This window comes from Pleurodeles waltl, chromosome 1_2 (genome assembly GCF_031143425.1).
Source record: "Pleurodeles waltl isolate 20211129_DDA chromosome 1_2, aPleWal1.hap1.20221129, whole genome shotgun sequence".
In the NCBI taxonomy this organism is placed as follows: domain Eukaryota; kingdom Metazoa; phylum Chordata; class Amphibia; order Caudata; family Salamandridae; genus Pleurodeles; species Pleurodeles waltl.
In genome coordinates, this window is record NC_090437.1 from 982,605,567 (window position 1) to 982,629,140 (window position 23,574).

Below are 23,574 nucleotides of genomic sequence, written 5' to 3' on the forward strand. Positions count from 1 at the left end.
AGGAGTGTGGGCCCCATGACTCCTCACAGTTCAAGGGCGGGTACAAAGGGAAATACTGGGATTCCAAAAGGCTTGGTGTCATGATTGCAAGGCTCTTGGACACCGAACTGGAAACCAGTCTTGTCCCCACAAAAAGAATGCCTCTAGTGCACCTTAGTAAATGCAGTGTTTAGTTTCCAGATGGCATTCCAGATAGTCCCTGAACATGTAATTGAGCCTACAGAGGCACCTTTAGTCTCCGAGGGTGGGTAGATGTAGCTGCCCTGGTCGTCTGGCCTAATAATCTGGAGAGATACAGACAGCAGCCTCATATTAATGGGTTTCAAGTTGAAGCACTGAGACACGCAGGTGGCTGTGTCACCGTAGTGACTGAGCTACTGGTGTCCTCATACCAGTATCTGACTAGTGAGACAAATACAGTCCTCAACACTGATAATGAGGCTAAGGCACCTTTCATTACGATGGTATCCTTAGAATGGGGGAGGGGGTTTCTGGCCATAAGAAAGTGGTGGTATCTCCTGCAATCCTTGTGCAGTGTCTGCTAGGTAATGATCTGGAGTCCTCTGTAGAAAGCTTGCCTGGTGTGTGGTGAGCACCTATGATGTTATCACCTTATACCAGGTCCAGGTATCCCCTATTAGTGATGTGTTGACAGTGTCTGGGAAGCCAGGCTCTCTAGAGGTAGCTGTGGATGAGCAGCCAAGACGTATCTAGGAGACATGCAAAGCTCATACAATACCACTTTAGTCACACAGCACTTACACACATCAAAGAACCGCACAGTGTTACAAAAATAAAGGTACTTTATTATAGTAACACAAAAGTACTGAATAGGCAATACTCCAATAGGAGGTAAGTAAACACAGGTAAGTACCATGGTGCCCCCAGCTACCAGGAGAGAAGAGGTAGGTATCTGTTTTTTTTTTTTCCCAGACCCACAGGAAAACTTTAGAAAAGGACTGTGCAAGACCTAGACACGACTGGAAGAAACCAAAAGTGGATATGACAGAAGAATACCTGTAAAGGAAGGGGACCGAGACCAGTTTGAGTTGGAGTGTCCGACTGTGGCAGGAGCCACTACCCACCCTTCTGTGGCTACAGCACCAGGTTGACGGTGGATGAAGAAAGTCAGCAGTGTAGCACAGGAGCAGAAGAGGAGTTCCAGACGTGATGCAAGTGATGCCCCACGTCAGCGGTCATGATGCAGTCGGTCAGTGGTGGTGGAAACCACCAACAAGCCTTAGCAAATGCAAGAGTCTGAGAAGAGGGTTCTGCAAGGCTGAAGAGGAACAGCAAGACCCAGGGGACTCGACCCAAGAAGGAGAGTCCGAGGGGACCCTCAGCAGCTTGGTGAGGCACAAGAAGAGGAGGCAGCCTCCACAGGCGATCCACAGGCAGCAGGCACAGGAGTCACAGTGAGGCCCACTCAGCACACCTGAAGAGGGGTCCCAGGTCGGGGCTACACTGAGCCTAAAGATCCCTTGGAGGAGGAACAAACAAGCCTTGGTGGTTGCAAGTGTTTCGGTGTACAGGGGTATTGTCCTTTGAGGAGAGGCAATACAGCTGGTCGAGAGGACCACTACAGGCAGCCACCTGTGATGCAGGATCCAAGTAGTTCCTGAGGAGAGGGGATCTACACAGCCAGTTGTCATTGCAGTTGGTGCCTGCGGATGCAGGGAAGTGACTTGTTCACTTCAAGGGACATTCCTTCTTACTTCTTGTGCAGGCTGAAGACTATGCGCCCTCAGAGGATGCATAGCCAAGGAAATGTTGCAGTTGCTTGAAGGAGCTGTAGAAACAATGTTGCAGAGCGGAGTTGTCGCTGGAGTTGCAGATTGTTGGCTCCTGGAGGGTCCAGTTGCATTCCTGGTGGCCACAAGATGAAGTAAATGAAGCAGAGGAGTCCTGCTGGAAGCTTTCATGTCGAATTTGAGGACCCACCCGAGAGGTAGACCCTAAATAGCCCAGGAAGGGGGGTTGGTTACCTAGCAGCATGACCACCTATCAGGAGGGGGTGTGACATCACCTGCCTGACCTGGCCACTCAGATGCTCCCAGGGGCCTCTGTCCACCTTGGATTCAAGATGGCAGAATTAAGTGGTGACCTGGAGGAGCTTTGGACCCGACCTCTGGGGTGGTGATGGACAGGGTAGTGGTCACTCCACTTTCCATTGTCCAGTTTCAAGCCAAAGCAGGGTCCCTGGGCTGGTGCAGACTGGTTTATGCAAGAAGGGCACCAAATGTTCGTCTTCCTTCCTCTGCCTGAGCTGGTCAGGCAGAAGGAGGGCAGAAACCTGTCTGAGGGGCGGCAGCAGCACCGGCTGCCTGGAAAACCCCAAAACACTAGTAGGAGCAATGCTGGGGGTCCTCTAAGGAGCCCACAAAGTGCATGGATTCATGCATCCAACACTGGCTACTGTATTGGGGTATGATTCTGACATGTTTGATACCAAACATGTCCAGGTCCGGGGTTCCCGTTATATAGCTGGACACAGGTAAGTGGCCTGTGTCCAGTACACAGGTAAAATGGTTTCCCTGCTCTTACAAAGTCCAGTGTAATGCAGCTGGAGTTTGTAGGGGCACCTCTGCTCATGCAGGGGTGCCCTCACATGCAAGTACTTGCACCCTGCCCTCTGGGTTAGGAGGGCCTGCCATAGGGGTGACTTACAGAAAAGCACCTTTTCATGCAGGATGCAATGCCAGGCCTACACACACATTTTGCATGGGCTCCCATGGGTTGCACAATAAATGCTGCAGCCCATGTAGAACCCCTGGTGCCCCAATGCCCTAGGTACCTAAGTACTATATACTAGGGACTCATATGGGGGTGCCAGTATGCCAATTGTTGAGTGTGCTAAGTCCTAAGCAACCAAATTTGGAGGGAGAGAGCACAGTCACTGGGGTCCTGGTTAGCAGTCAAAACACACTGACAGCATGCAAAAAGTGGGGGTAACCATGCCAAAAAAAGGGTACGTTCCTACATGTATGTCTCATTTATTACCTCTGTGAGTACAACAAATGTTTAGCACTACCCTCTGATAAGCCTAGCTGTTCGCCCACACTACCACAAATCGAGCATTAATCCTCTCTACTTTTGTATTTGCAATACCATTTGGGGATCCACTGGAGTCTCTGCACAATGTACTTCATTTGAGTGCACTACATAGAGAGCCTTCTTCCTACACTGATCAAAAATAGAGGTATTAAATATGCAGTGCCTGTCCACATATGCTCGCTGCATGGTTAGGATGCAAAGGGTGTAACGTTTCTGACATTAGAATAAATACCTGGTCATAGACAGAGAAATACGAATACATAATTTCACTAACAAGCCTGCAACCTCAAGGCTTAAATTGTAATGGAAACCGCCTTTATGTGTAATCAAGTTACTTAGTGAAGCTGTGAATAATCAGTTTCTATGGAACATGCTGTAAAGAATAATGTTGCATAAATCAAAAGGTATAGTATTTTTTTTTAATGAGAGGATGGTGCATGGTTGGCCTAGAGTGCACCTTGTTGCTGCTTTTGTAAACCTCTGAGTGGCATTTAGATGTTTTTAGCTGATTATTTGATTTAATCTACAAGCTTAGGAGCACAGATTGGCTGGTGAAATTGAATGTTGACAAAACGTTAAGTTATTAGTTGCTACTTAAACGTTTGCAAAAATGGCTTTATTAGTGCTAATTAAATAAATGTTGTTCATTCCGAGTATGTAAATTTGCCGTTTTCCATTCTGTTTACCATTTCTCTCCAGTTAAACCCTTGGGAAGGTGTGAAGCAATATCATCGCGCTTTGAACATTTTGTTAACTATCCTTTGACAAGAAATGTTTGTCTAGTTTGTGCAGTGAAAATTTTGGCCAACTAAAATGCTATTGTTTAACAAAGCTGTTCGTGGTTTATACAGTCTTTCATTTAAATTATTATTTGTGTGCAAGGACAAATAGTTTTTAACCTATTATATTTCTCTGTTCTTTTCCCTTAGCTAAACAGTGAGTCTGCAGTAGATGAAATACCAGACCATGTTGATGTGCTTCTTCAGTCTCAAGACTCCTTTAACAGTACTACCACTGAAGATGTTTTATCAGTCCAAGCCGAAAGCGCAAATGTGGATGTTTCTCTTCACGACAGCACTAACAGCCAGTTGCCTGAGGTGGGGAGAAATATGGGCTTGTGCATGGCAGATCTGGGCTCCTTCTAAAACTGCATTACAGCTTTTCTTTGCCTTTAAATTGTTTTACTATGACATACTTAATGTCATTTAATTTAAATTATTTGTAACCTGTGTGGGTGGGACCTTACTAAAGTCTTAAAATGAAGACTACTTGGGTATAATTGCAACACTCTCCACAGGTTACAAATATAATTTGAGTGCTTTAATGAACTGTGTCGGTGTTGACTTTAATTGGCAGTTCTTTTCTTGGTGCGTTGGACATAAATCTGCAGCAACTTATTTCACACTGCTTATTACATTTTACTGTGTTTTGGGATTCTTGTGATCGGGACTGTGATTTGGTTTAGGACCTCAGGCCAGCTGTGTTAGATGCTGGTTCGACTAGAGCATCATTATGTATATTCAAAGGAACACCCAACACTTTTGACTGTATTCTGAAAAGGCCTCTGAGTGGATACGTAATGGCTTGAATTGTTGAACAACAAAACGTAAGTATTGTTGGTTGATTATGCTGCTGCTTTGTATTTTGTTGGCTTTTAAAGAACACATGTCCTTGTATAGTGTAATTTATAGTACTGTTCCTTAACATAGATTCTTTCAGGGTTTCCACAGGCTTGATTTATTCACTGTAGTCAGGACGATAGCCCCACAATGAATTTGAAACTGCAGGCATTTCTAAATGAGGCTTGAAAGGGACAGAGACGCTGTCACTTTATTAACCCAGAGGAGAAAGAAAACCCGCATTTCAGCCAGTAAAAAAGCAGCCTGCACTCAACTCCCCCTCAAGCCCACTATTCCTTAGATATATAGCAAATGCTATTTTTCTGCATCATGAAAGACTTGTCAAAAAGCCTGTTATGGGGCCTGTTCATCCTGTGGGAAAAGGCTGTACGTGGCATACCCCCACGCTTATATATTTTTTCCCCTCAAGGGAACAGGCAAAGAACTGCAGTATCTGCAGGAAAGTCTCAGCAAAAACACAATAACCAAGAAAGTTGACTTAATAAGATTCCAATATCCAGTGGCTATAGCAACACAAATGGTGATGGACGGAGTGCTGAAACTTTTCAAACACTCACCCCCAGTCACAGATGTGGTATTAAATCAATAGTTCTTTTGCTCACCATGCCACCCAAGTTTGAACCCAGCAATATGCAAATCAGTCCGGTTTTGGGGTATCACCCCTCATCAGCCAGGCTAGCCCGAATCCAGTGGCACAGTGAGCATGGACCCACATCTGGGCATTCCATGGCCACTTAGGGTGACTTTAGCAAATAACATAAATGATCTCAGTAGTGAAATGACATTTTACTTTGCATTCACATTATTGGTACTACAACTATGGATATAATATGATAATCTTGTTTGTTTACATATTGAAATATAAAAAATGTGATATGCAGACCTCTGATTTGCAGTTGTGAAAATTATGATCACAAGTATTTGATTTGAGTTATTATGGGTTCCATTTTACGTGTGCGAACGCGTTTTGGTTAGAAGCACTAAACATAATTGCGTAATAGGGTTTTCTGTTTTATTTCTAACCATAACTGTACTTTTACTCTGGGTTATTTTGGGGTTTTTTCAGTTTTTAAGTGAAATGTGAAGTGTTTTACAGCTGGTTGTGTGTAAATATATGTATTGGGGGTGTGGTGATGATTGGTAATGTCTCTATCATGTTGAAGCCTATCGAGTCAATAATGTTCACAAAGCTATACCCCCATTGACAGATCTACATGAAACTCAACATAGGAAAGGGTGTGTGTGCCAAAGTTGGTGAAGGGCTTTGCTTTGCTAATAACTTTGACATTTCAGAGTCTTCAACCCTCCTTTTTATGTTTGCGCCAACATTAGCAGAACTCGTTGAAACCAGAAGGTATTAACTTGCTACAAGCCTTTAAGATTTCATACAGATTTGTTAAACAGAACCAAACTGGGCAAGTGAACACACTTCGCTTAAGAGATTTGCATGAAACTCAAAATATTGGATACAGATTTCTAGTTGCAGATTCCTTTCCTTGGAATTTCCCCCAGGCGTCAGTCTGGATACGGAGATTTTTCTCGAGCAGTACCCTTGCACATCATTAAGTGGTGGTGTTCCGCTCCACTTCCATCACCGGCATCATGCGCACTCGATATGACGTTGCGGGACCTATGTAGGTGCCACCCGGTACACTGACATCGGTTCTTTTCTTTCCGTGCCGGCCTACGTGCATAACTGAAAAAGAGCTACCCCAACAGTCACGTTTGGACTCAACTTTTTGTCTAAGCTTTTTTAACACTCTGGTGTGTCGCCATGGAAGACCAGATTCCAGGCTTGCGATTCCTGCCATCGAATGATTTCCATGACAGATCCGCACCTCGTGTGTGTCTGGTGTTTGGAGCGCGACCATGACCCAAAGTTGTGCTTCGGGTGCCAGGCCATGAATCCGAAAGCTTTTAGGGAGCGCTCCCTACGCTCAGCTACTTTTTGCTCCCGGTCTCAGTCAAGAGGAAGGTCCTGAGATCAGTCACAGAGCCCCCACACTTCGTTGTCCCGTTCCAGGTCCTCAGGATGGTTGGGTAAGCTTAAGAAGAAGAGCAAGCGTTCTTTGTTTTCGCCCGTCGGTAGGCTGACACGATGCAGGAAAAGGAGTATTATTGCTTTAGGCCTCCATCCTCTGAGCCTACTTCTGTGCCCCATCTTTGCACCTCCCCCTGTTTCCAAGAGCCAGAGCCACCCCTGCCCAACTTCATGAGTTCTATGAATCCATGTGCCTCGTCTTTGGGCAGTCCCACCCTGATGGAGCACCTTTGGCTCCTCGGGGTCGGTTGGGGCCCTCTCTGGTTCCTTGTTGGCTGCTTCGGCCTGGGCTCCGGAGGGCACCCCTGTGTCCATTCCCGGATCTGAACCAGCGTCTGTCGTGCCATCTCCACCTTCCCTGACGACAGTTGCGACGTTGACACTCCTGATTTTGGCCATGCCCACGGTATCTGTCAATCCCATTCTCATTGCTAACTCCAACACTGAGCAGGACCGGCGTCGTGCAACACTAATTCAAACTTTGGTGGGGACCTTGCTCCCTAGGTCGGATCCTGACCCTTACTCTTATGGGTTGGGGTACAGTGACAGTTTGGAGGGGTCGCTGGACCCTTTAGAATACCAGCTTGACAATCCTAGGGACTGGGCTATAGACCTGGGTGAAGCCAGCGGTCTGGGCGCTTCCAATGACACTGGCATGTTTCTCCTCCTACCGTGGCTACGGGGAAGGGACCTTACTATTCTATGGTAATGCAGCAGCAGCCAGGGCCGTGGGCCTCGAGCTGCCCTCTGTGCCTGTCAGGTCTAACCTCCTGGCTGAGGTGCTTCAGCTCCGGGGCTGCTGCTTATTAACCCCTTTTGCTCTTTAATGAAGCCTTCACTGATGGCCTGATGAGGACTTGGTCGAAACCCAGCACCGAGGCTCCTGTTAATAGGATAATCGCCCGCCGCCATACACCAGCGCCCCATGACCCAGTGTTCTGATGCAACACCCAACCTCTGAGAGCTTCTGCGTCCCCAGGTGCATTCCCTTCTGCACCCCTGGATAAGGAATTCAAGAGACTGGAAGACTGAATCAGTTTGAGAAGAAAAATGTTCTTCATCCAGTCTGGCATTGCAGTCCGTGAACACCTCATGGCTTTTGGGCCATATTTTATGGGACACAGTTGCGCAGGTACTTCCACGGGTCCCGGAGGAGGCCCGGGCCATTTTCTCCCAAGATGTTGCTGGTGGGAAGAACGCAGCAAAGTTTACGATTTGATATGGACTAAATACAACATGCTCACTGGGTAGGTTGGTTGCATTGACAGTGGCCTTGAGGTGCCACACTTGGTTGAGGACATCTGGCATTTCGGGAGATGTCCAACCCTCGCTTATGGACATGCCCTTAAAAGGCACCCGTCTCTTCAGAGACGAAGCAGACTTGGCACTCAAGCACATCAAGGAGTCCTGGGCTACGGCCTGGTCCCTGGGCCTTGCAGCTGCCCCTTGCACCACTCAGTCTGCTTTTTGCCCCATTCTTGGCTATGGAAGGCCCCCCCCAACCACGTCCCTTTTCCTCCAGCCACTGTGCTGCACATGCTGCCCAGCTGGGGACGTGGGATCCAACATCCTCGTGGATCAGGTGGCAGCAGTCTGCCAAGTCCACCGCCCCTCCTGCTGCAGCCTCCAAATGTTTCTAGTCTTACGCTTCCCCATCAGGGACCAGTCAGAGGCGGATTCGCCATCACCTGTCCCGCTGGCAATCCTTCACATTAGACAGGTGGGTTTTGCGAATAGTCTGAAGGGGCTACTCCCACAGCTTCAAGACTACACCCCCATCCATGCCACCATTGTAGGAAAGTAGCATCTTTCTGGGATAGTTGCCCCATCTTTTTGCCTGGTGTCCCTTCTAGGAAAGTAACATCTTTCTGACATAGTTACCTCCTCTTTTAGCTTGATGTCAGTGTGTTTAGACTGTTGTGCACTGGGATCCGGGCCTCAGTGTCTGTGCTTTTCCCTCTAAATGTGGTTGCTGGTAAACTTTTACACCCCACAATTGGCATAATGGAGCGCCCCTGTAAGTCCCTAGTATATGGTACCTAGATACCCAGGACATTAGCATCCCAGGGGTCCCCCATGGGCTGCAGGGGCTGCAGCATGAATTATGCCACCCATGGAAGCCCATGCAAACTGTGACTGCAGACCTGCCATTGCAGCCTGCACGCTTCACCAATGAACCTGACCACTGCTCTTAGACATTATAAGTCACCCCTCTGGCAGGCCCTTCAACCCAAAGGATGTGTTCATGTCTCTAAGTATGAGGGTACCCCTACAAACCCCAGGCCAGTTCCTGGACTATGTAAGCATTGGGAAGCCATCCTCAGGACACTGGTCAACACCAGTGGTCCAACTACATAATGGTTTCTCTGAACCTAGACATGTTTGTATCAAACATGGATTCCAGTGTTAGTTGCATGATACCATGTACTCTGGGGGTTCCTTAGAGGATCCCACAGTTCTGTCTGTGCAGTCTTACGGGGTCTAGCTGCCAGCCCACACTGCTGATGGGCCCAGACACTGTTCGGCCTTCCTGCTGGTGAGCCAGTCTCAGACTGGAGAAGCAGAACAAAGGATTTCCTGCAAGGGCTAGGTGTGACCACCTCTCCCAGTGTATTAGATGTCTAAGGGCTTGGGGTGGCCTCTGAGCGCCACCAGACTGCTTTGAAGGGCACATTTTGTGCCCTCCTTGCATAATCTGGTTTGCACCTGTTCAGGAACCCCCGGTTCCCGCTGTGGCGCAATACTACATAAAGGAGAGGGGTAGGAGGCTGTATCAAAATGAGATATAGTGTGCACAGAGTCCAGGGGTTCCCCAGAGGCTTAACAGAGGCTAAAGTAGATAACACTAATGCTCTCTTTTGTGGTAGTGTGGTCGAGCAGTTAGGCTTATCAGAGTGTAATGCAAAGCATTTGTCATACACACATAGGCAATAAAGGGAGCACACACTCAATGACTAACTCCAGGCCAATGGTTTTTATATAGCAAAAATATATTTGTTACTTTATTTCTAGAACCAAAAGATTCACGTTGCAGGTAAGTACATTTGCAAGTAAGTAGCAAGCATATGTATCAACACCACTTTGTTTAAATTTGGTAAGTTAAACGGTTTTCAACGGGGGGGAAGAAAAGTTAGTACAGTTTCGAGGTAAGTACCAGACTTACAGTTCCAGTCTCTGGGGGTTAGGATGTCCACAGGTTGGGGTTCAAGGTAACCTCAAACACCCACCACCAGCAACACGGGCCGGGCAGGTTCAGAGGTGAAAGTTGAGGCAAGATTTAGAATGGGCTCCTATGGAGGCTGGGGGCTCTCGGAATTGGATCTGCCAGCAGGTAAGTACTGGTGTCTTCGGAGGACATCCTGGGGAGTTTAGGTGAGCACCAGAGGGCCACAGGTCCGCACCAAGCACACACCCTCAGCGGCACATGGGTGGACAGGCGCAGGGTGCAAACACAGGGTCGGGCTCCCAGTGCTTTTCAATAGGGGGTCCCAAGGGTCACAAAGATGCAGCAGGCTAGGTCCAGGGGTCAGTTATGGAAAACCACAGGCTGGACAAGGAGGAAGGCCGTCTGCTGAAAGGTGCGGTTCTCTCATGGTCATGTGGGTCCTCCGGTTTTAGGCTGCAGGCATCGTAGTGTTGGTTTGGAGGGGTCTACCCAGAGTGCACACTAGGTCTGAATTGCCTGTGGACCTGCTCTGGACCAGTGGGCCACCTGGACATGGGCCGTGGGAGTCTGGTGCAGAGTGGGCAGCACTCGCAGATCCGGGGCAGTTCTGGAGTCCTTTGCTGGAGTTTCTTTCTGATAGGGCTGCTGTCCACTGGAGGGGATTTTAAGAGTGCGCTGGTCCTGCAGGATGTGTCGCCTCTTTGTAGCAGGGGTTTCAGAAGCTGGAGACATGCCGGTAGTGCTGTGGCCAAATCAGTTGGTGTCTTCTGTGCTGGGGGTCAGCTTAGCAGTCCTCCTCCTTCTTCTTGTCTTTTTGAGGTAGCCAGGAATCTGGTGAGCTAGGTTCAGGGCTGCCCCTAGATACTAGATTTAGGGGCATTACAGGGGTCAACAGGGCAATAGACAATGGATACTGTCCCTGAGAGTGGCTATACCCGTCCTGTGACCACTCCCTTTGGGGAGGTGGCACACTCCTAACCCTATTGGTCCTAGTCCTCCAAACCAAGATGAAGGATTCTGCAGGGGGTCACTTCAGCTCTGGACACCTTAAGGGTGGTCCCAGCTGAAGTGGTCACTCCTTCTTGTTTTTACTAATTTTCCCATCGTGCTTTCTGCCAAAAGTGGGCTTTGTCTGGTTGGGCAGGCATCTCCACTAGCTGGGGTGTCCTGGGACACTGTAACAGGAGGCCTGAGCCTTTGAGGCTCACCGCCAGTTGTTACAGTTCCAGCAGGGGAGGAGGTGTGAGGCACCTCCTCCCAGTGCAGGCTTTGTTTCTGGCCTCAGAGAGCACAAATGTTCTCACCCCATGAGGTCTTAAACCTGTCTGGAAGTGACAGATTGGCACAGACCAGTCAGTCCTGCACTACAGTAGAAGTTTGGCTAAAATACAGGGGGCATCTCTGAGATACATTTTTCAATAAATCCAACACTGGCATCAGTGTGGGTTCATTGTGCCGAGAAGTTTGATACCAAACTTCCCAGACTAAAGTGAAGCCATCATGGAGCTGTAGAGTTCGTAATAATAAACTCCCAGCCCATGCACTTAATATGGCCACACTCCACTTACAGTGTCTAAGAATGGCTAAGAGGGCATATTGTTCATGCAGCTATTCCCTCACCTGTGGTATAGTGCACCCTGCCTTAGGCCTGTAAGGCCTACTAGATGGGTGACTTACTTATGCCACAGGCAGTGGTTTGTGGGTATAGCACCCTAAGAGGGGTGCCATGTCAACTTTGTCTTTTTCCTCTCCACCAACACACACAAGCTGAAATGGCAGTGTGCATGTGCTTGGTGAGGGGTCCGCTAGAGTGGCATAATACATGCTGCAGCCCTTGGGGACCTTCCCTGGCTACAGTGCCCTTGGTACCATGGGTACCTTTTACATGGGACTTAACTGTGTGCCAAGGGTGTGCCAATTGTGGGAACAATGGTATCGTTTTTAGGGAAAGAACACTGGTGCTAGGACCTGGTTAGCAGGATCCCGGCACACACTGTAAAGTTAGCATCAATATCAGGCAAAACGTGGGGGAGGGTAACAATGCCAAAAGGGGCACTTTGCTACAGATGTTCCATTCAGTAGTTAAAAAGGCAGCTGAAGCACTGCAATTGCAGCTTCCGACAGTGGAGGTTAAATCTAATGTGCTTATGGAAGTACATCTCCCAGCAGTTCCTATTGTATAACCCTTAATGCCCTTCAGTGATGCCCTCCTAAACCTGGTGCTGGCAGTGAGAGAGAGACTTAACTGTGCTCGGCGGTTCATAGACAGGTGGCTTGCCACTACTCATGTTCTGGAAGATCCACCTTTCCTCTCGTCCTTCTCCAGAGAGTCTGCTCATACAGGCATCATGCTTATCAGGACAGTCAGCTAGATAGCTTTGGAGTCCCCGAATGCTAGCCCTGCCTTCTGAGATATGTCTCAGATGGTAGTGCCTCATGTGCCAGAAGACATGAGAACACATTTTCAGCAGGTGATCCAGTATGGCCGGAATGCATCATGTCACTTAGCAAAATCGGAACTGGAAATCGCTGACTCTGCAGACTGAGTCATCAGTAACTCTGTCTCACACCGCAGGCATACTTAGCTACACACATTGGCTTCCAATGTCCAAGCTAATTTAATGGATGGGGCACACCAGTTTAGGTATAAGATGGATTTGGCGCTACAGTTCTTTAAAACCAGTAAGGCACTAGCCTGTTATTGGGACTACATTTGCTGCCTCTCACCAGGAATTACCACCAATTTTGATGTTTTTGTGGCTTCTTTTGCCAGCGAGAACTCTACCAGCATAGTTTTAACAGCAGCAGAATACTGTGTTCAGGCAGTATAGAGGAAGAGCCAGAGGAGAGAGCAGAGTATCTGCTCACCAACCCTTCTTTCCCACACAATCAGGAAAGCAAACCTAGTTCTCTTCCCCAAACCCATTTAGAGCCTGTGGTAGGGTGGCTGTCCTTCTTTCTACTGACCAGGAAGGCCATTACTTCGGACCAGTGGCTTCTACAGATCATAGAACAAGGTTACACTCGTCCCTTCCTTCAGTCTCCTCCCCTCTTCTACTCTGAGCCTTCTTTCTCTTCCCAGAGTACCTTGGCATCCTGCAGCAAGAAGTGGCAGCACTCCTGCTGAAGGGAACTGCAAAGTTAGTGCCTGTAGAAGAGAAGCCAAGGTTGTTAATCCTGTTAGTTTCTTGTCCCCAAAAAGAACAGTGGCCTGTGTCCGATTGTAGACCTCCGACTTAAACGTTTACCTCAACAAGGAGAAGTTGAAGATGCTGACACAAATGTTGCTGGAGTTTAAAGCTGGAAACTGGATGGTGTCACTCGACTTGCAGGATGCATACTTAATATCCCAATCCTGTGGTCACATTGGAAGTACTTGCTCTTTGTGGTGGTTTCTACGCACTAATCCGCTCCTCAAGACTTCACCAAGTGAAGCCATAGTGGTTGCAGCTCCTCTTCAAAGGTCAGGCATCTTGATTTTCCCCTACCTGCACTGGCTAATCAAGGCTGGGTTGCCAGAGGTGGTGTCACATTATCTGCAGTCAACAGAATCCCTACTGTTTGACCTGGACTTTACCTCTAACTTTACCAAGCCCAGATCGCTCCTGAGGCCCTCCTAACGCCCTCCGGTTCATAGGGCCAGTGCTGGAAGCCACACATCTCCCAGCATTTCCACTGCATCAGAGGATAACAGACATACAGGAAATGGTCCCAGTTTTCCAGCAAGGCGCAAGAGTTCCATCTCTAAGTGTCCTCAGATTGTTGGGTCTGTTAGCTTTCTGTCTTCTTCTAATCACAAGCACACGTTGACACGTGCGGACCCAGGAGTGGTGCAGTTGCAGTCAGTAGCTAGGATATGGGATAGACCTATCAGATTCTGTTGCGATCTCCCCCATTGTTGTGGCTGAAGTGGTTTTGTAGTAGGGGGAGGTGAACCTCAGCTGCATAATGGCCTTCACCCCTCCCTTTGACTGTGACTGCAGTAGTGACAGATGCCTCCACCTTAGTGTGGTGAGATCACCTGAAGATCAGGGACCTTTAGTCTCCAGAATAACAGCTTCTTCACATCAACCTACTGGAAATGCATATCATTAGGTGGCACTCAAGTCATTCCTTCCCTCTATCCAAGCTTGGTCCATACAGATTTTGACAAACAAAAATACAGTGATGTGGTACGTCAGCATGAACACGGGAGTAGGGTTTCACCTTTTTTTATCTTGAGATGTTGAAATTGTGGTCTTGGGCACTCTGTCAATTGATCTGGTTAACTGCCTATCACCTAGCAGGGTCTCTGAACGACAGAGCTGACAGCCAGACCAGCATTAACTTGCCAATTAATGAGTGCCGATTTCGGCCTGAGATAGTCCAGGACATGGTCAACCAGTGGTGCACTCCACAAATGAACCTCTCTGCCCCCTCAGAAAATGCTCAGTGGTAACAGTTCTGTGCTCTCCAGTATCCATTGAGGGGAGCATTAGGGAGCGCGGTTCAGTTGAAGTGGAATTCCCTGCTGCAGAACACATTCCCCCCCCCCCCACCTCCAACAATACCCTTTTTTCCTAAGCTTCTGTGGAAGATTAGCCAAGACAGGCTCATGTCATTCTCATTGCCCCGGATTGCTATGTGTTTATAAAATGCCAATGTTGGCATGGTTACCCCCTAACTTTTTGCCTTTTGTTGATGCTAGCTATGATTGAAAGTGTTCTGGGACCCTGCTAACCAGGCCCCAGCACCAGTGTTCTTTCCCTAAAACTGTACCTTTGTCTCCACAATTGGCACAGCTATGGCACACCGATAAGTCCCTTGTAAATGGTAACCCTGGTACCAAGGGCCCTGTGGCCAGGGAAGGTCTCTAAGGGCTGCAGCATGCATTATGCCACCCTAGGATCCCCTCACTTAGTACATGCACACTGCCTCTCAGCTTGTGTGTGCTGGTGGAGCCAAAAGACTAAGTCGACATGGCACTCCCCTCTGGGTGCCATGCCCACAAACCACTGCCTGTGGCATGGGTAAGTCACCTCTCTAGCAGGCCCTACAGCCCTAAGGCAGGGTGCACTATACCACAGGTGAGGGCATAACTGCATGAGCACTATGCCCCTACAGTGTCTAAGCCAACTCTTAGACATTGTAAGTGCAGGGTAGGAATAAAGAGAATATGGTCTGGGAGTTTGTCAAACACAAACTCCACAGTTCCATAATGGCTACACTGAATACTGGGAAGTTTGGTATCAAACTTCTCAGCACAATAATTCCACACTGATGCCAGTGTGAGATTTATTTAGAAATACACTCAGAGGGCATCTTAGAGATGCCCCCCTGCATGCCAACCTAGCTGCTAGCGCTAGGCTGACCGGTCTCTGCCAGCCTGCCACTTTCAGACTAGTTTCAGGCCACATGGGGTGAGTGCCTTTGTGCACTCTGTGACCAGGAACAAAGCCTGTCCTGGGTGGAGGTGCCTCACACCTCCCTCTGCAGGAACTGTAACACCTGGCGGTGAGCCTCAAAGACTTAAGCCTGGTGTTGCAATGCCCCAGGGCACTCCAGCCAGTGGAGATGCCCACCTCCCAGACACAGCCCCCACTTTTGGGAGCAAGTCCGGAGGAGATAATGAAAAAAACAAGGAGTCACCACCCTCCAGCCAGGACAGCCCCTAAGGTGTCCTGAACTGAGGTGACCCCTTCCTTAAAAAATCCTCCATCTTGCTTTGGAGGATTCAGCCCAATAGGATTAGGGATGTGCCCCCCTCCCCAGAGGGAGGAGGCACAATGATGGTGTAGCCACCCTCAGGGACAGTAGCCGTTGGCTACTGCACTCCAGCCCTAAACACACCCCTAAATCTAGTATTTAGGGACGACCCTGAACCCAGGAAAACAGATTCCTGATGACCTAACAAGGACTGCTGACCTAAAAACCCCGCAGAGAAGAACGAGATGACAACTGCTTTGGCCACAGCCCTACCGGCCTGTCTCCTGATTCAAAGAACCTGCAACAGCGACGCATCCAGCGACCTCTGCCGACTCAGAGGACTGCCCTGCGACCTAAAGGACCAAGAAACTCCTGTGGACAGCGGCTCTGTCCAAAACAATCAAGAAGAAACCATCTTTAAAGAGACTCTCACCTCACTCCTGAAGCGGGAGTCCCCAACACTCTGCACCCGACACCCCTGGCTCATGTCCAGAAAAACCAATACTGCAGCGAGGACCTCCCAGGCAATTCCCACAGCGTGTCCACACTGAGACGACCTTCCTGCAACCCTGCGAGGTCCAGAGGATCCCCCTGACCGCGACTGCCCTGTAACAAGGAACCTGATGCCTGTGAGAAGCACTGCACCCGCAGCCCCCAGGCCCGAGAGGAACAAACTTCCGGTGTAGGAGTGAACAGCAGTCGGCCCTCATCATTGCTCACTTGGTGGCTTGCCTGAGAAGCCCCCCTGTGCCATGCCTCCATTACCTCCATTGATTTCAACGCAAAACCCACCACCTTCTTTGCACACTGCATCTGGCCGCCCCTGTGCCACTGAGGGTGTATTTTGTGTGCCTGTTTGTGACCCCGCAGTGCTCTAAAAAAAAAAAAAAACTGGTCTACCTGCGTTCTCAGGGAGCACTTAACTGCTAGCAGACTGGAACCGGAGCACCCATAGTCTCCATAGGTGCCTATGTTACTTGGGGCCCCTCTTTGACCTCTGCACCTGACTGGCCCTGTGTGGCTGGTGCTGGGTGTTTGGGGTTATCTTGAACCCCCAACGGTGGGCTGCCTATGCCCAGGAGACTGAACTTGTAAGTGCTTCACTTACCTGACAAACTAACCTTTGCTTACCTCCCCCAGGAACTGTTGAATTTTGCACAGTGTCCACCTTTAATATAGCTTATTGCAATTTTATTTTTTTTGTTTTTTTTTACAAAACTGTGTACATTACTGTTTTACTGTTAAAGGGCATTTAGCTGTGGTGTTGCCATTCTTCAGTCTTCCTGACCAACCTTCCTTGATAAAGTTCCCAATCGTCATGCATTTCCTGAAGGGCTCAACTAATCTGTGCCCCCCACCTCTGCTGTTATCCAGTCTGCTAGTTACCCGATTTTAACCTTTTAATGGGGTCTGTTATTGAGCTTCTGCATATTTGTTGTAGGGAGCTTGGTTATCATTGCTGTACCACCCCCACCCAAACACACTTTTTGCCTGGTTTTTAGATGCACCTTCGCCTGAAGTGCACTGGGTTCCTGCTAACCAGGTCCCTAGTGCCAGTGTTCCTTCCCTAAAACAAGACACCTGGTCACTTGAACCCCAAGTGACCTGGCCCTTCAGCCCTGTGTAAGTGCCTAGTAAGTGGTACCCCTGTGACCTAGGGTATGAGTACTGAAGAGGGGACCTCAGAGCTGCAGCACAACTTGTGCAACCCTGAGAGACCCAGCACTAACCTTATGCAGACTGCCATGGCAGGCTGTGTGACAAGGTGCTCCTGAAATTGAAACCACAACATGCCACACCGCCTGTTTGCTGTGTCCCACAACCCTGCATGTAATATATGTAAATCAGCCCTATAGCAGGCCTTCCAGTCCTAAGGCAGGGTGCATTATATTACATATGAGGGCACATCAGCATGAGCAGATGTGCCTCTGCTATGTCTTTGTCTATTCTCAAACATAGTAAGTTACCAGGGAAGCCATTTTAAAAGCATGTGCTGGTAACTGAGTTTCCCAGCTACATTATGGCTTCTCTGAATATAGGAATGTTTGGTATCAATAAACACTCACTGATGCCAGTGAGTGATTTATTAAGAACTGCACCCAGAGGGCACCTTACAGGTGCCTCCTGAAAACCTACCAACTACTAGTGGGTTGACTGACTGGTCCTGACCACTTCAGCCTCCATAGACGTCTTTCTGGACCTCCAAGGTGAGAGCCAGCACTTTGAGGGCCAGAGACATTAGCCTGCACTGGGTGGTTGTGTTATCACCTCACCCAGGCAGGATGGACATTTCAGGGCAGGAAGCTTCAAAGGCCTTACCACCTGTGTAATGTGGCACAGGTCTCTTCATATGGTGGAGATGACCTACTCCCCTGTCCTGACCCCAGTTTTGGTGGCAGCACAGTCTGGAAAACTCAGCAGATTAGGTGGAGTGCCCACTTCATGTCAGTCCAACCGCTAAGGTGGACGAGCTGAAATGGACACTACTTTTTAAATTACTCTTTCTTGTTTGGAAGGAATTAAGCGACTAGGGTTAGGATCATGCCCACTTCCTAGCAGAAGTGGTCATAGAAAGGGTGTAGTCACCATAAAGGTGGGCAGCCCATTGGCTACGCTACTGCCTGGCAAGTACCTGGTACACCCCTAAATAGATGACTAATCCTGCAACTCAAACTCAAAGAAATCTAGGAGGACCACCTGCCTTCCATAAAGACTCCAGACTCCTGTGAGCAGCGTCTCTGCTTCGCAACAGTCTCAAGAAAAGAGACTGCAGCCTCCAGAGCAGCAAAAAACCGACACCCAAAGTGACCTCTGCACCCGACGTCCACCACCAGAGGTGAAGTCAATTAACAGGACCAGAAAGGTTTCCGAGCTGTCCAGAGTCCAAGTCCAATGTGGTCTCCCCATCTTGGACTCCCCCAAGTCACCGGCATGCAGGCCCCCTCTTCCACAGCCTCGTGCTCCTCATCCACAGGTGACCACTTGCTGCTGCAGCACTGCCTTTGTTCCTGAGACTGGGAGTCATTCACACGTCTACCCCAGGTGTTCAGAAAGCTGTCTGTGTGTGTGGCTTTGTGAGGCTACTGGATGAGCAGCGCATAGTGGCTACTCTCTAGAAGTTGCCTACCTTTAATTGCAAAAGTAATTTTGACCTGGTTATCAGGTCACATTCAATTCCACGATTACGTTGATACCCTACACAACTCAGTTTGGTAGTCCAAGTCAGAAGTTAGCCTGGTTGGGATGCTGCCTTATAACTCTGTTAGCCAGTGGGGCTACCAACTTTACTCACAGCAAAACGACAATTTGGAAGTGTTGCTGATATATAATGTTAAAGGATAGGGTGGCTTTGCCATTGGTTTCAACGGCAAAGTCAAACTGGCAGTGAAACACTGCCCTTCCAGACTGCAGTGGCAGGCTGGGAGCCATTTTGTACCTTGTCGCATGAAGTGTGGCACAAAACTGTGCTGCAGCCCAGAGTCGTACATGCCCCTGCGTTCCATGTACTAGGGACTTATAAGTACGTCAGGCCTTGCTAATTGGGTGTATCCAGTCTTATGTAAGTTGCATGAGGTTAAAACACTGGCAGTGAGGTCTTGTTAGCAAGCCTCCGTGCACTCGGAGTTAAAAAACCAGCAACATCAGTCCAAAAATGTGGGGGTAAAAAATACAAATAGAGGCATTTCCTTACAATACCAGAACCCTTCAGATCCTTAAAAGACTTCTGCATAAACAATCTGAAGGTCAGGCACATCTCTCACCCTGCTTCCTACACTAACGTCAACTCCCTTTAAAAACCTTAAATACGTTTCTGGAATATCATGTTATCACCTGTGCTCCAACTAAAACATGCATGTGCAAGCTGAAACCTTCAGCTCCCTAGTACAGACAGGCAAGGAAATGGCAGAAACATTGAACCTCTGACCTCATGCTACAGAAGTCACTCACCATAGTTCATACAACTTATCAACTGAAGCCAAGTACTTTACCAACAACACAAGTGAAGCTGCCAGCAGAAGCAGCACTCTTTAAAAAAAAAAAAAAAAAAAAAAAAAAAACACTGAATCCATCCCCTGTCTGAGCATTCTATCCCACACTTCCCCAAGTGCAATGCCATTAACAACTATTTCAATGGAAAAAAAGAAGCTTAAACAGCACATGTAATTGGTCAATATGCCAATGATGCATAAATGTATTTGATGGTCTCCTCTGCTGCAGGCATCCAATGCCTCAAACTGCTTGTACTTCATCCAGACCTAGATAGTCCAGCATCTGTCCCAAGGTTAAACTCTCTAAAGCAGAATTCTTGCTGCTAGCCAAAAACAGTGAACAACATAGTCCAAACCTGGCTTAACTGTGTTAACGTAGACAATTTTGAACCCCAGCTTTCACCCACTGCCAAGTCTCTCTCATACACCTTGTACATCAACTTCACCCTAAAAGAGGAACACCATGCCAAACAAATTATGACTTACTGCTATCAGCTTGTTCTTCCTAAGTGCAATAAACCATTCCTTACAGGAAATGGCTTCAGAAGTGTTCATCCCCTTGTACTCTGCAACCTGGTGGCAGTGTCATGTTCCATGGCCTCCCATACACCACATTGCCCCTCATAAGGGATCCCCCATGCAGCAGCATACCTCGTCAAGGGCATGAAGACGTATACCAATGTAATCCATACCCCGATGGAACTCTGACTCAGCTGCATCCATTTATCCATCTTGGCCAAAACCCCTGCATATCTGGCTGAAAAGCTCTTGGCGCACACACAGCCATCTCGATTGGCTCTAGACACACATGCAGACATGACACGACTAGGCCAGAGAGGGAGGGGAGGGCAAAAAACAGGGGAATGGGCCTTCTCTCTCTATGCGCAACAGATCGGGAATGACATCACCCAGTCCATAAGGGCTGTTGAAACACTGCTCCGTTTTAGGAAAGAGCTGAAGGCAAACCTCTTTAAAGAACATTATATTATACAATCTGATAGAAACTTCTAGTGGCAGATTCCCTACCCTAAAATTTCCCCCAGGTGTCAGACTGGATCCGGAGATTTTTCTTCCAACAATACCCTTGCGTGTCGGTAGGTGGCGTCGGTCGACTCCGTGGGTGGTGTTGTCACTGTGATGATGTCAGGAGTAGTACATAGATACCGCCTTCGCGCAGTGACGTCAGTTCTTTTCTTTCCAGCCCACGCGCTGATCTGAAGAGAGCTACCCTGGTATCTTTTTGACCGACTTTAACCGTTTTGTTGAGTTTTGGTGAGAAATGTGGTGCATCTAGGATGTCCCCGAAGTCCAGTTTCAAGCTGTGTGAGGACTGTCGTCGCATGATGTCGGTGACGGACCCACATTGGGTTTGTTTGTGGTGTCTCGAGCGCAACCACAACCCGAAGTTGTGCTCCGAGTGCCGGGCCATGAACTTGAAGGCCTTGAGGGAGCAGTCCCTCAAACTCATGGTGCCCCGGCACTCAACTCTGCGTAAGTCCCGGTCTCGATCAAGAGGAAGGTCTCAAGACCGTTAGCGGAGCCATCACCATTCGTCGTCTTTGAAATCTTCGGGTGCAGATAAGAAAAAAGTCGTAGAAGAGGTCCCATCGCTCTCCAACTTCGCCCCATTGCTTGGCTGACGCAACGTGGGAGGAGCGTCGATGCTCAAGGACTCTGTCCTCGGAACCTGCATCTGGGTCCGTTCTGTGCTTCCCCGAGTTTCCCGGAGCGACCCCCGCCCAACTTAAAGAATTCTGTGAGGCCATGCACCTCATCTTTGGGCGGACCGACCCCAATACGGCTCCTTTGGGCCCAAGGGGTTCGGTTGAGGGGCCATTGGGTTCCACACTGGTGGCTTTGGCTATTGAGGTCCCATCCACTTGCGGATCTGCACCGGCACTAGTTGCACCATTGAGACCTTCCCCGGCGCCGGGTCGATTGTCGACACTCCTGACGTGGGTAGTGCCCACTATCTATGTCTACCCGATCCTTATTCCCAACGACTGAATAACATGATGAACCCATCTTTTGACTGGGCTCAGGAATTGGATGACGCCAGTGGCCTGGATTCTTCTCCCGACGCTAGCATGCTGTCTCCTCCTACCGTGGCTACGGCAGAGGAGGCAAATTATAGTATGGTGGTCAGTAGGGCATCTGAGGTCCTGGCCTTGAGCTTCCTACTGTAGAGGTCAGGTCCAATCTCCTGACTGAGGTGCTTCAGCCAGGGGCTTCCACATAAAAACCCCTTTTGCCATTCAATGAAGCCCTCACCGATGTCCTTTTGGGTACTTGTCCAAACCCAACACAGGGGCACCTGTGAATAGGACTATTGCACGCCGCCATCTGCCTGCTCCGAATGACTCAAAATTCCTGTCCCAACTCCACGCCTGAGTGTCTTGTCATCCAGGCTTCCTCTTCTTCAGGCACATTCCCTTCTGCACCCCCGGATAGGGAATCAAAAAGGCTGGAACAATTTGGTAAGAAGTTGTTTTCTTCCTTCAGACTTGCGCTGCGGTCTGTGAACACTGCATGCCTTTTGGGCCGCTATACCCACTCTTTGTGGGATATGGTTGTGCAAGTCCTGCCGCAGATACCTGAGGAGGCCCCTGCTATCGTTTCCCAAGCTGTGAACGATGGGAGAGATGCAGCGAAGTTCACATCGATTGTGGGCTGGATACGACCAACTCTCTGGGCAGATCGGTTGCTACGATGGTGTCTTAGAGACGCCATGCCTGGTTGTGTACTTCTGGTTTTTCAGGGGATGTCCAACAGTCCCTTATGGACATGCCCTTTGATGGCTCCCGTCTCTTTGGAGACAAAGCGGACTCAGCCTTGGAGCGATTCAATGATTCCTGTGCTACGGTTCAGTCCCTTGGTCTTTCCTCTTCCCCTCGCCCCCCACAGTCCGCTTTTCGCCCCTTTCGTGGGCACGGAATGAGCTCTGTCGCGTCCTCCGCCCAGCCAGCGTGCCTCCCATGTTGTCCAGCCTTTGGGACGCCGAATCCCACGTGGGCGTGGGACAAAGAACCAGAGGTCTGCCCAGTCCACCTCTGCCCCCGCTGCAGCCTCCAAACCCTCCTAGTCCGTCCCCTCACTCCCATCCAGTTGGTGGCAGGATTCGCCATCTTCTGCCCCACTGGGAATTCATCACTATGGACAGGTGGGTTTTGCAGATCGTTTGAAAGGACTACTCCCTCCCTTTCGAATCTGCTCCACCAGCCATGCCTCCATCCTTCAGTCACCTTCCAGAGGAACATTTAGCAATTTTTCCACCAGGAAGTCTCAGCCTTCTCGGCCAAGGGAGCAATAGAGAAGGTCCCTGTGCCCGAAGTAGGTCGTGGTTTTTATTCCTGCTGCTTTCTGGTGTCGAAAAAGGACAAGGGCTTACGTCCTATCCTAGACCTTCGGGACCTAAACTACTTCCTCAAGAAGGAGGAATTCAAAATGCTCACCCTGGCTCAGGTTCTGGATGCCTTGGACCCAGGAGACTGGATGGTAGCGTTGGACTTGCAGGACCCTTATTTCCACATCCCCATCCTGCCTGCCCACAGACGTTACCTACGATTCGTGGTAGGTCACGAGCACTCTGCTTACCGTGCTCCCCTTCGGCCTTACCAGCGCCCCTTGGTTGTTCACGAAAGTGATGGCGGTGGTTGCAGCTCATCTGCGCAGGCTAGGGGTATCAGTCTTACCTACCTCGATGACTGGCTGTTGAAGGCGGTCTCGCCCCAGACAGTTGTCTCCCACCTTCAGACTACGGAGAACCTCCTGCACACACTGGGGTTCACTATAAACGTGCCAAAGTCCCACCTGAACCCCTCTCAGACGCTCCACTTCATCAGAGCTGTTCTGGACACAGTGCAGTTTTGGGCTTATCCTCCCGAAAAGCGAGTCCACAACATTCAGGGTATGATTCCGATCTTTCAGCCTGTCTTGGGTTTGGGTGAGACTGACTCTGAGGCTGCATGGCCTCCTGCATCCTGCTAGTAACACATGACA

General features: G+C 49.1%; 1 protein-coding gene across 12 annotated transcripts in view; it reads left to right on the forward strand.

The window, feature by feature from the left end:
* Positions 1 to 23,574, forward strand: part of FRYL (FRY like transcription coactivator) — a 1,894,812-nt gene that overhangs the window by 1,653,064 nt on the left and 218,174 nt on the right. For all 12 annotated transcript variants that reach the window (XM_069201557.1, XM_069201569.1, XM_069201550.1 and 9 more), the window contains one exon: positions 3,984 to 4,151. In XM_069201557.1, the coding sequence (XP_069057658.1) occupies positions 3,984 to 4,151 (168 nt within the window). The remainder of the gene's footprint in view (positions 1 to 3,983; positions 4,152 to 23,574) is intronic.